Raw genomic sequence first — 13,309 nt, 5'->3', positions numbered from 1 at the left:
ATCGCTTCGAAGGCTGATGACTTTTTTCGACTCCCATTCATAACCATTTCTGATTTATTGGAGTAACTTCCCTTCACCATCCTATCTTCGGTGATTAGGCTAAAGACGTGTTTGTGTGCGCACTAGAATCGTATCGCTTGGAAATTGGCTCTCTTTTAAACCTTAATAGGATTCTTTGTTTTTCATTTCGGAGAAATATTCCGCTGTTTATATTACAGATGCTAATATAGCTCGCTTAACTCGTAAAATATTCAAGCTGATGCAAAAGTGAGAATGGTATTAATTAAAAATATATGAATAAGAATATGTTGAAGTCAGTAATCCATAAAATTAAATGAACAAACAACAATTTTGCGGATGAAAATTTTAGCTTTATTTACTGCCCTCTCTTTTTTTTATTTATTTTTTAATATTTTCTTCTCACTGATAGATAATTAGATGGTGGTTACATGTCCAGTTTTCGGGTACTAATTCTTACTGATATTTTTCATTGTCAGTGGACTGACTATTTTTCCTTTCTGTCAAGTATCTTACGTACTTCGAAGAGAGAGAATAAAACTGGGTGTTGATACACCGTAGGTTTGTTTGTTGATGAGACGCCCAAGGTACAAACGTGGTGCTCAAAATAAAAACATCTCTCATGCTTTTTCACTCGTTTAGGTGTACAACTGGCCGCGCCTTTATTTATCAAAGGACGAATCTATTCCTTACCACATGGAATTTATTTCTCCCAAGATAGTGTCATTTAGATTTGGCCAATAAATCATCTTCGTAATTATTGCTGTTTGTGTCGTTACGGCTTTTGCCTCTGTCGCTATTAATGTTACTTTTAGTGTTGCCATTGTCGCTGTGACTTTTTTTTTTTTTTTATTTTAGTCATATATTCTAAGTATTAGGTTTTACGATCAAAAAATTTTATATTCGGTTTTATCTTTAGTGTGTAATTGCCTTTGGTGGTAATGGTGACTTGGGCCTAAATCGCATTTAACATTAGTAACATAAAATTACTCAATAAGAGTCACTTTTGCCATTTCCTGATGTGTACCTGCATGATTTTTTTTTTTTAGGTAAAACGTATAATTAAAGGTTAGGGGAGAGAAAACAATACATTGCATTTGCACAAAAATAATTGTATAGTTTTGGAAGTGGAAATAATATTTTGATGCTGCATAAAATGTTTATAATTATAATTATTGCTGTTGGTGTATTATAAGTGAATAGTTTTCATTAATTTGTCATTGGTTAAAACCTTTACTTTTTATTTATTTATTTATTAAATTTTTTGTTTTTTGGACAGAGAATTGTTCTTGTCTGAAAGAGTATCATGTCATCAGTACCTGTGATTGATTGTCCTATGTCTCTTTCCGTTGCAGAGCGGTCTTTGCGTATCGAGCGACGTCGGAGATGGGGGTGGTGTGCGTATCACCCACCTGACGGGTAGCAGTGGCATGGGCGTCAATGTGGGCAGGAGTATGGTCGATATGGACGAGGGCGAAACGCGGTTCCCTCGCCTAGACCAGTGCGCCCATTTCCACTACGAATACGTCGAGTTGCCTCCTCTGCAGGTAAGTTCATCAGGCTGTCTGCTTCATTGCATTTGAAAGTGTATTCTCGACTTTATAGCTTAAATATTCGTTCCTTAGTTTATTTTTTAGCTTAAATATTCGGTCCGTGGTTTATTTTTCATGCTTAAATGTTCGTTCCGTGGTTTTTTTGTTATTTTAAATATTCGTTCCGTAGTTTATTTTTTTAACTTAAATATTCGCTCCGTAGTTTTTTTTTTTTTTTTGCTTAAATATTCGTTCCGTAGTTTATTGTTTAGCTTGAATATTCGTTCCTTAGTTTATTTTTTAACTTAAATATTCGTTCGGCAGTTTATTTTTTAGCTTAAGTATTCGTTCCTTAGTTTATTTCTTAGCTTAAATATTCGTTCCTTAGTTTACTTTTTATCTTAAATATTCGTTCCGTAGTTTATTTTTATCTTAAATATTCGTTCCGTAGTTCATTTTTTATCTTAAACATTCGTCCCGTAGTTTATTTTTATCTTAAATATTCGTTCCGTGGTTTATTTTTTTGTAAATATTCGTTCAGTAGTTCATTTTTTATCTTAAATATTCGTTCTTTAGTTTATTTTTAGCGTAAAGACTCGTTCTGTAGTTTATTTTTTTTATAGTGAAAAGGGAATTACGTAATGCAGTACCGTATTCATATTTAGAATCTCTCTCTCTCTCTCTCTCTCTCTCTCTCTCTCTCTCTCTCTCTCTCTCTCTCTCTCTCTCGTTGACATCAGCACCAGAATTTACGTTGGAAATTAATATATGTATAATTTTAGTCCCTCGAGTTCCTTTTTTAGTGCCTTCCTCCGCATGCATGAGTTTTTCTTGCTATTTATTGGAAATCTACGGCCAGGGATAGCCTGAATTCGTGTTTCTCTCTCTCTCTCTCTCTCTCTCTCTCTCTCTCTCTCTCTCTCTCTCTCTCTCTCTCGTGGTTTTTTATTTTTTTTAATGTTAACATATTTTCTGTATCTCGCTTAAAGTATATAAAATTATATCTTTTTTTTTAGCATTCTATTTTTGGAAGATATAATGTTCCGTCATCTCTGTCTGTGATTTTCTTGCATTTTCATGATACTGAATGTTTTGCACTCTTAGCTTAAACTTGCTAGTCTGGGTTGTATTTGGTTTGCAGCTTAAGAGCTTGAACTTTTCGTGCATTAATTTTAGTTTCTTTCATTGTGGCATACAGCCATTTAGAGGAATTTGGCCCTAAACTTTATTAGTTAAAATATTTAATGTGAATTTCTGTTAATGAGATGACATTCGTTTGTGAATATTATGAAAATCATGATGAAAATTAAATCAACGCCTGAAAAGAACAACGAGAATCTGGCGTTTCAGTGTAAAAAAAAAAAAATTCAGGGCACAGGGCAAAGTTTGCGAGACCTTTCTGTATGGAAATGACTGGGATTTGAATTCTCGTCTTTACTATATTTTATACATTTATCATGCGTAAACTGATCTTCAAATCCTGGCAGTTTCGTATACTTTAAATGTCCTTCTTCCATTCCATCTGCATATTGGAAAAAGAAATGTGGAGGATAAAAATGGAAGGCATTCTTATTGCGCGCTGTATACACAAGCACACGGAGGCAGCACCAGCAGAGCCTGCCATCTCCCCGGAAGGAAGTTTGGCGGATGCGTGCTTGCAAGGCTGGGTAATGGGGTTTTGTGCTTTAAAAAAAGGACCTCGCGAGCTGCGTTGTTATTCGGGCATTATTCACGTCCGTTGATCTGGGGATTCTCCTAATGGCGAATAGGTCTACACGCAGATGCCTCTTTTGTCACAATGATGATTTTTATGCCTCCCTCCCTCCCTCCCTCCCTCCCCTCCCTCCCTCCTCTGGACCACCAGTTTTTCCTCGTTTGTTTGCTCACTTTTCCCTCTGTTTTCCTTTTCATTCCCTTTCAAGCATTATATTTAGCTGCTTTTCCGCTCAAACTTTTCTTTACTCTTCATTTGCGTCGTTTATCTCTGTAGTTGCGCCGTAGTTATTTGTGCGTAGAATTATTCTGTCTCTTGCTGGCCATTATTTCCTGAGTGAGGTTTCACTCACATATCCATATCACAACTTAGTAGGTTTTGCTATACAGGGGCATTTTTACTCAATCTTCACTACTTTGTGTTTAATGTTCATTCGCTAGTGTTTTTAAGTGTGTTCAGTTTAATTTTCACGCTAAACTTGGATTTCTCCAGCTATTAGGCAGCATAATGTGGTTAAAACTTAGTTCGGGACAAAAATTCTTTCTGTTCCAGATTGCAGATGCCTTATGTGAACCTCATTTGTTCACATTCCATAACTTTCGGGTTTATTATTTTACTTTCTCGTTCTAGATTATAATTTTCCCCTCGTTAGTCGTTTTCACACGATATCACATTTACGTTTGGAAGATTTTTTTTCATATATAAGTGGTAAGCTACCTTTTCATGTAACTTTGGATGACAGGCGTTACTCTGGTACTATCGTTAGACGAACCTCACTGTCATTCATTCTTGCGAAATGGTGTTCATTTCTCTTAATTTAAGTATATCTTAGTTTAGCCAGACCACTGAGCTGATCAACAGCTCTCCCAGGGCTGGTCCGAAGGATTATATTTATTTTACGTGGCTAAGAACCAACTGGTTACCTAGCAACGGGACCTGCAGCTTATTGTGGAATCCGAACCACATTATGACGAGAAATTAATTTCTATCACCAGAAATAAATTCCTCTAATTCTTCATTGGCCGGACGGAGAATCGAACGCTGGGCCAAGAGCGTGCTAGCCGAGAGCTCTACCTACCTATCCAATGAAGAACTTGTTCATTTCTCTAAACCGACTATTCCTTCCCTCGAGGAACTCTTCAGTTGTTGCCGAGAAGTTTCTTCAACTTAAATTTCAGTATTCGTAAGAAGTCATGTCTGTCTGCGGATGAGATTGGACTAGATTTTCATTTCCATTTTTCTGAAAAAAAAAAAGTTTTTATTATCAAACGACTTTTGATACTTCCTTCTAGTTTCGTGGTGAACCTAAACTTTCAGTGGTGACTTTAGGTCTTAATTTTATTGTGAAATTTCTTAGTTAGTGGCCCTCTTCCTCAAAGTATGTCAGGGTGTTTATTTTGGCCGTTTATAGCCCAGCCCTTTGCAATAATTCTTGGAAGCTGTGTATCCTATCTTTTGCATTATTACATTTTTTACTGAGCGCTTCAACTCGTTCTTTAAACTCTTCTTTTATCAGGTATTATTATTATTATTATTATTATTATTATTATTATTATTATTATTATTATTATTATTATTACTATTATTACAAAAGTAGTCAGGTGAGATTCTATAGAACAAAGACAAACCTTAGCATTCTTTTTTTTTGGACATAGTCCATCATCAGGTTATGTAAAAATTATAAATGCATTTTGTTACAAAGAAATATAAAAACTCTTTATTTGAAGTTGTAAAACATAAATTAAATTCAGACAAAACAGTCTCCTGGGAATTGCTGAGTTATCAGCATTTAAACTAAGCTTGACTCTATTTATAAAGTCGCCAGTCTAGCTTTAGGTAAAACAATAGCACTGTAGTTGAAGTTACAAATCCCATGCTAGTATTCTTTTATACAGGACTGGGAAGCCTACCCAGGGGTAAGAATGCTCTTGAACTGATTCCATGTGCTGAACAGCTTTGGTAGACAACAGTTTTGTTGAGCGTCCAACATATTCTGAACCACACTTCAGACGCGAACCTAGTAGTATCATGCTTTAAATAGTTCAAGCAGCTAATGTTGAGGTTTGCTTTTTACTTTATATATCTGTATAATTCTGATTTTTGCTGACCCTGAAGGTGGACATTAGTCCGAAACATTTTATATTTGGAGAATGAATTCAAGTAAGGTTTGTCTTTGTGATGCAATGCCTACCACTATGTTTTCCATCATCAACCTCGCATAATTTGCCTATATTCTTCTGGCATATTCAAAACTTTATTAAGTATATCCCTAATATGGAGTCCCTTTTATGGAAAACATCAATTCCTTGAGAAACAAATCAGGCGTAAGAATACATGCAGATAAAATGCACATATAAAATAAATGTAAATGTCAGCCGAAGTGAATCTTGGTAAACTGGGACATAGGATCAGTGAGACGTTGTGGCACCTTAACAGGGTGAAGATGCTGACGCTCTGCAAGATGAAGTACGACTTGACCAAAGATGCTTAGACACCGAGGCTGACACAGTAGACGTTCCATATTGAGTGAAACAAAAAAGCAGAAACTAAATAGGAGCTCTTCCAATGACTGTATGAGATTCAACCTAAATCTTTGTGAATCCTGCTTTAAACTTTAAACAGTAGATTAGTGTTGCTGTCCTTACTTTAACAAAAGTATTTCAAATTTGTTTCGAAAGGAGGTGAATTTTATGGAGGTCTAGCATTTGTTTTCAGTTTATGATTCAAAATTCCATCGTCATTTAAACTAGGTTCCATCCAAATCTCGTATCAGAACAGCATTTGTATGCAGTGTAGAGCCTTTACTCTGTTGAGCGTACGTTTGTTGACTTGGCTCTTTTGTTTTGTGTATTAGTTTCTCAGAAATCATTATGCTCTTTAATGGAATTTCAGAGAGTTCTGCATGAACGATTTGCTCCGAATATATATGATTAGACATCTGACTAAACACAATATTAAAGATATTTAAAGCTGTTTCGTAGTGGGGTGTGTATCCTCAAATAGAACCTCTGAATTCTCATCCAGCCGTACTGAGGTATATTTCATATTCAGCAATAGGATTACCATAAGGAATTGCACCCGTGCTGCTTGCTGCCTAAAACATCTTACAACGAGAGCATGTGCTGTGCTTCATTTGAATTTCCAAATACTTAGTACAGTATAAATTTTTTTTTATGTTCTTTTGTTTTTTTTTTACATTCCAGTTGATTTTATCAGACGCTGACAAAAAGTAAATACTACATCGAAAAGTTGATATTTGCATTGAACAAATACTAACTTTTGTTTACATAGTAAACAAAAGTTTACTGTAGGTTTGATGGGCTGACTCAGTGATAATTATGTTTGGTAACTTGTAATATTAACAACTAAGTTAAATCTTCTGAATATAAATCAGGATAAAACTATCATGTCTTTGTTCGAACGGTAATAAAAGATGAATATGATTAGTTTCGGTAATAAAATATACACTGTAATGTGAGGTTGTCGCAATTGGTAAACAATAAATGCCCATAAAATTATAACTCAAGAAAGCACAATGAGTTGCCCTTTAATTGGTGCTCTTTCCTGTACTATAATGATCGTTTAATAGCAAAGTTTGTTGAACACACTGTCAATGTTTTTCTCCTGCAAAGTAATGATGTGTTAACGAAGCCGTTATTACTCTATTTCTAATCTCCCGTGCGGTAATGATTTGTTGGGGAAGCCGTTATTTTTTTCTGATTTCCTGTACAGAACTGGAATGGGAAACCGTTATTTCTACCTTTCTGTACAATAAGGATTTGTTGGGGGAAACCGTTTTTATATCTACTTTCCTCTGGTGTAGTAATTTATTTGGAAACCGTAATTATTTCTAAGTTCCTGTAGAATAATGATGTGTTGAGGGAAACTGTTATTACTTCTCTGTAACTGAGAGCAAGGTTGCGTTACTAAACAGTTCGTTGTTTCATGTACTTAAGCAATTTGTTGTTCTTTGAGCTGTTGTAGCTTTAAGACCACCATTGGGAGTGTTGATAAGGGAGTATTGAATTGATTACAGTTATGTAAGATTTTCTCTTCAGCCTTTAAATCCAAGAGGTGGATAAAGGTTTGTTTATATTTTCTGCATTTTAAGAATGGCTGGAATTTAATCGATTTGTCCATGATCTTTTTTTTTTTCTTCACATAGAAGCCTTTTGATTCTCTTCATAGAAGCCTTTTAACTCTCTTCACGGTCTTGCTGGAGTATGTGGCACAGAGAGCTTTAACTCCTCTTATATTTCCCCTTCAATGAATGTCTTGCTGGTTTATGTGGCACAGAGAGCTTTTATTTTTCCTCTTATATTTTCCCTTCGAGAAGAGACAAAGTTGTAGCTTGTTGCCTATGAAAAATTTATCAGTATCTTATATTTTCCCCTTTTATGTGCCTGCGTTTATCAGTTTACCTCTCTCTCTCTCTCTCTCTCTCTCTCTCTCTCTCTCTCTCTCTCTCTCTCTCTCTCTCTCTCTCTCTCTCTCTCTCTCTCAAGACTTAGAAGAGACAAAGTTGTAGCTTGTTTCCTGCTATGAAAAATTGTGAGAAAAAGACTGTCCAGTATCTTATATTTTCCCCTTCGAATGTATGTGCCTACGTTTATCGGTTTAGCCTCTCTCTCTCTCTCTCTCTCTCTCTCTCTCTCAAGACTTAGAAGAGACAAAGTTGTAGCTTGTTTCCTGCTATGAAAAATTGTGAGAAAAAGACTGTCCAGTATCTCTGTAAGCTGAAGTTCGTGTTTACAAATATTACCTATAACTTCGTCGTGTTCTTATTAGGTGTGATTGTTTTTATGAGATAATTTTTGAGTTCTTTTCCCCTTTACGAAATGTACATTTTATTTATAATATTGCCATACTTGTAATGCCAATTATGATTACACACACACTCACACACATATATATACATATACACATATATATATATATATATATATATATATATATATATATATATATTAGTATATATATACGTTTATATATATGGCTACGAAAATATAATACATGTGTGCAGAAAATTATATTTCGAGTCTTTTTCTCTCTCTTAAAGGAATTCCAGTGGTCTGACCTCGAACTGGCAATGGTTGTCCATTAAAATTCACAGATGCCAATCCAAGCCATGAATTCTGTTCACCTCCTCCCTTGCTTTTGGAAAGATGGACTGTATCGTGTTGCTAATGGCATCGTTCAGCCACATTCTTAGCGGGGTTTCATGTGCTTTTTGTGTCTTTCTTTCCTAATAGGTTCCGAAAATATAATGAGGCAAGTAACTTTAGTTATTCATAATAAGAATTTGAAATGACGGAGTCACTGTAAATGATTTACTTGTTCTTGTTATATCCGCTTAGTACTCAGTTGGAGTGAAATCCATCTTCAGCGCTATGACCAGACAAAGTGAGAGACACAGGGTTCAGCAGCTCTCTTAAGCTTTATAGTTTTACTTGGATAGGAAAGGCGGAGGTCTTCACTTGTAGCTGTGGTTATGAAATAACTGAAAACTTTTGATTCGGTTCAGTTAAGGTAGCAGGCAAGGGAAAGATGGATATCATATGGGAACAGTACTACATGCTGTCATTGTTATACTTACAAGGAATTTAGAAGAAAATTTACAGATTACAGAAATTTTAGGTGACGAACCAACTCTCTGAAAGGAACTTTTGTCGAAATCTATGTAGAATAAAAAAACACGCTGCTACTTAATTTGGTTTTATTTTTTCATTTTGCCGAAACTGTAGGAGTTAAAAGTTTGAAGTTTCAGTAGGCAAACAGACAGAAAGATAATTATCAATAACATTCTCACCTTTTGCTCCTGTCCATCAAATTTTATTTGTATTTTGTGGTCTCGTACAGAATTTAGATGCTGAAAAATAATACCTAAATTTTTAACTGGTAAGTTGTGTACTTATTCTATTAATGCAAACTTTATGTTTGATGAAAAAGCTTTGCCAAATATGTCAGTGATCGCAAGTGTGCCATTCCCGGCAGCTGGGAATTGAGTCTGCCCCTTTTTCCTTCTTTCAATTTTCTTTTCCTCAATGTAGCCAATTCTGTGCGTACCTGTCAGTCGTTGCCGCGCAGCAACCATTTATACTCTTCTTTTTTAAGAAGTCGTATGAATCCTCATTTCGTGTCAGATTTTTACTTCCCCTTTATTTTAGGAATCTCTCTCTCTCTCTCTCTCTCTCTCTCTCTCTCTCTCTCTCTCTCTCTCTCTCTCTCTCTCTAACTGACGACAGTACCAAAGAATTTCCTCTACTTAAGAAATTTTGAAATTTTGCTGATTTCTGCTCATTTGAAATCTTTTTACTATCTTTTCTTGACAGAAAGTCTCATTTACGTGTTAAAAGTATAGCCTGTCATAAATCACTTCGTAATGCATCGATAATTACTGCAGTGATTTTTAAAATAAAAAGTTGAATATTAATTGTTGAGGACTTTTTTTTATCAAGAACTTAGTACAATATAGACTGCAGTAAGCTGAAGAAGCAGTTCTTTTGTACGTTATGTAGTTTGAAAAGCTAAATTACAAATGAACTTTAGGGGGAAAAAATAGACCTATTTAAAGGTACGGAAGGTTTGAACTTATGACTTTTTAAAAGTTACGCAACTTTTAAAAAGTCATAAGCTTAAGTTTCAGGATCATCACCAGTCAGTAGTGGAAGGATGTTACCGGACTTGCAGGAAGGATAATATCTGGCATAGGGATTGTATTTTTTGTATACACTTGGAATGCATTACTGACGACTAAGCGTGATGTATTAACGGTGCTTTAAAATGTATTAATAATGCATTAATATGGTAAAATTTCCTCATTTTGTTTTGTTAATAGAGGGGAAAAGTTGGCTGAAAGATAAGACAAGTAAGAAGGATCACTGTAAAGAGAAAATTTTAATTTTCATATTAAAGAAATTCTAAAAGATTGAAAAGAGAAAATTCCTTTATCTTTATCTTTATATGCACGCGCACTCATATATATGTGTATGTATATGTGTGTGTGTGTGTGTGTGTGTGTAATATATATATATATATATATATATATATATATATATATATATATATATATATATATATATATATATATATATATATATATATATATATATATATATATATGTGTGTGTGTGTGTGTGTGTGTGTGTGTGTGTGTGTGTGTGTGTGTGTGTGTGTGTGGATAGAGAGAGTAACAAAGGAGAAAGAGGATAGCATTTGTGTCTTTATAAATAAAAATCTGTATAGAGTATCGTGGCTCCCAAATGTAAAGTTCAGATGGAAAGAAGAGGTCATCGAAGAAAAAGATAATTGATGTATTTTTGGATTCAGCTTTTTCCCTGCTATCTTGGAAGTCCGTCTAGAAAAATAGCCCCTCCCTTGAGATCGATAGTCCACCAATCAGCGACCGGAACGAATTCTAGCCCCCCTCTCCCCACCCCTCCTGTGCTGGTTCCCTCGAACTCCAGGAGACCCTTAAAACTACCTGAGGCGGCTTTTACTTCTCTCATTCTTTTTCAGCGTCTTCTCTTTTTTATTTTTTTATTTTTTTTGAAGAAGAAGAAATGGAACGCGCTCGCGCTCGTCGAGTTGTCCGTCGGTATTGGTCCAGATTTCTTGCCTTCTTTGGTTTGCTGTGGCAGCGTCCATAACTTCAGTATTCTCTCCCTGTGTCCCTTTTAGGTCTTAATTAGTTAATCCAAAGGAACCTTGGCAATCGATATGATTCCAGACCTACTGCAATGGATTTTTGAGATTAGTGTGACTTTTGATACTGTGTAATTTAAGTGCCGGAGGGTACGTATTTTTTCAAGCAGTATCTTTATTTTTTTTTTGTGTTTTTTTTTATTGACCGACAACAGACAACGAAGTTGTTGGGGATGGTGATTCAAGTGTCTAGTCTTGGTTTGCGTTCTACAAGTTAAGTATACCTTAGTTTTACCAGACCACTGAGCTGATTAACAGCTCTCCTACAGACTGATAAGTGTTTTGTGACCCGTGATGTTTGTTTCAGTATTCTTAAATTATCTGATTGTTCATCAGCTTAGTTAGTCTTTAATATAATGTGTTTTTAGTGTTAGCGACGTTACTCGTGGTACAGTTACTTGCAGTCCCTGCAATACCAATAACCAAAAAGTAGTGGCCTAACAGAGATCAGCCCCAGCGCAACGATTCACTTTGCATAAACAACGCCGTATTTGCCGCTTCTGAATATTTAGCGATGCTTGATGAAATCTTGGAGGACTTCAAATCCTCTTCCTGATTCCAAGCCAGATTTCTGACTGCGGCATCTTTTAACTTTGAGATATGAATATCATATACCCTAGATCTTTTCTTTTGCCATCATTGCAGAATTGTTGCGTGTGTCTTTGCGGTCTCAGGCTGCCTTTATGTTTCAAACATGATTGCTCGAAGTGGCGGTTTCCTTTTCCCGTCATTGCTCAAAATATCGTTCGAAGATATCAAGTTTCGCCATTTTCTGTAAGCTCCATTTCCAAAGGGAACTTCAGTAGCATCATTAGTGCCAGCGGCCCAAAAACTAGCGAGTGCTACACACTTTGGAGAGCATAGGTATTGGCACATGTCAAGTGCTACTTCCTCACGATAGCCAGTGGTATAAGTCTCTCATTACTGTACAGTAAAAGTCTGACGGCCTTATAAGGGACGATATTACTGATGACGTTGTACATAAGTTGGGCAATAATGCTACTGATTTCAAAGCCCCGTTCACATTCAGCCTGATGATTTAGTGTTTTGCTTTGCGTATGACTGTTTCTTGTTGCTTTTTCTTTTTTTCTATTTTTTCTCTCTGTACAAGGCCGCTTCCTTTCTTTCAGCCTCGTTGGATCTTTGGTTAATGCTAATACAGTACTAATAATAGTTAACTAGTTAGCACCAAATGCTTACTCTGTTCAGTTGGGAACGTTTTTCTTTCAGCCTCGCCTAGCCTAATGCATGTTGTGCAATGTTTTGTTTTTATATATATATATATATATATATATATATATATATATATATATATATATATATATATATTTGGATTTATATACAATCATGAAGCTACAAATGGTTTTAATATGCTAAGTACAGTACTAATAAATAGTTAACTGGGACGCGAAGTTACGCAGTGGACCAAATGTATAAATCATTACCGAGTCTGCTGTACTGTTTTTGTTCAGTTGGGAACGTTTTCCGCCATGATAGCTTATAAATTTTGTTTTGCTCGAGGTTGAATTTGATAAGAGCATTTGTAGCCTATTGCGTAATCACGGTGTGATAAAAAATTTCATGCAATGTTTTGTTATATATATATATATTTCCCCGCTCACGACGGGAAAAATATACAGCAGACTCGGTAATGATTTATATATAGCGTATAGTCGTTGAATGGGTCCATAGGGTTATAGTGGTACCTGTTCATTTATCACTTATATAAATTCCCCTTCGGTGATAATTCTCCATCGGAGATATATGAATTTATATAAATACATTTGTAGCTTCATGATTATATATATATATATATATATATCAATGTTTTGTTTTATATATATATATATATATATATATATATATATATATATATACTATATATATATATATATATATTATATATAATACATATATATATATATATATATATATATATATATATATATATATATATATATAATATATATATACTGTATGTATATACATATATACATACTATTATATATAGTATATATATATATACTATGTATATACATATATATCATATATTCAAGTAGATACTGTGAATATACATATATATCATATATTCAAGTGAAAGATGATGAATTCCCCATCACGACTTTTAGGTCAACTTTAGCATTTTAACAAATAGTTATATGGTGTGTATTTTAAACAAAGGGCACAGAGCCTGAAAGAGTTAGCAGCAGTAATATCTACTTGTTGGGTACTTTTATGTTACTGAGCAATTGCTCTGCTAAGTGTCAGTATTAAAGACTGATTCAGTATATCAGTTGACCGGACCGTTCTTATCCACAGAATGTCTCACGGCAGGTTTTTT

At 34.8% G+C, this 13,309-nt stretch overlaps 1 protein-coding gene across 6 annotated transcripts in view; it reads left to right on the top strand.

Moving 5' to 3' along the window:
• CdGAPr (GTPase-activating protein CdGAPr) overlaps positions 1 to 13,309 on the top strand; it is an 842,258-nt gene that overhangs the window by 559,180 nt on the left and 269,769 nt on the right. For all 6 annotated transcript variants that reach the window (XM_067112526.1, XM_067112522.1, XM_067112521.1 and 3 more), the window contains one exon: positions 1,374 to 1,565. In XM_067112526.1, the coding sequence (XP_066968627.1) occupies positions 1,374 to 1,565 (192 nt within the window). The remainder of the gene's footprint in view (positions 1 to 1,373; positions 1,566 to 13,309) is intronic.

The sequence above is a fragment of the Macrobrachium rosenbergii genome, chromosome 12 (assembly GCF_040412425.1).
Source record: "Macrobrachium rosenbergii isolate ZJJX-2024 chromosome 12, ASM4041242v1, whole genome shotgun sequence".
Classification (NCBI taxonomy): Eukaryota; Metazoa; Arthropoda; class Malacostraca; order Decapoda; family Palaemonidae; genus Macrobrachium; species Macrobrachium rosenbergii.
This window is presented reverse-complemented; position numbering and strand designations above follow the sequence as displayed.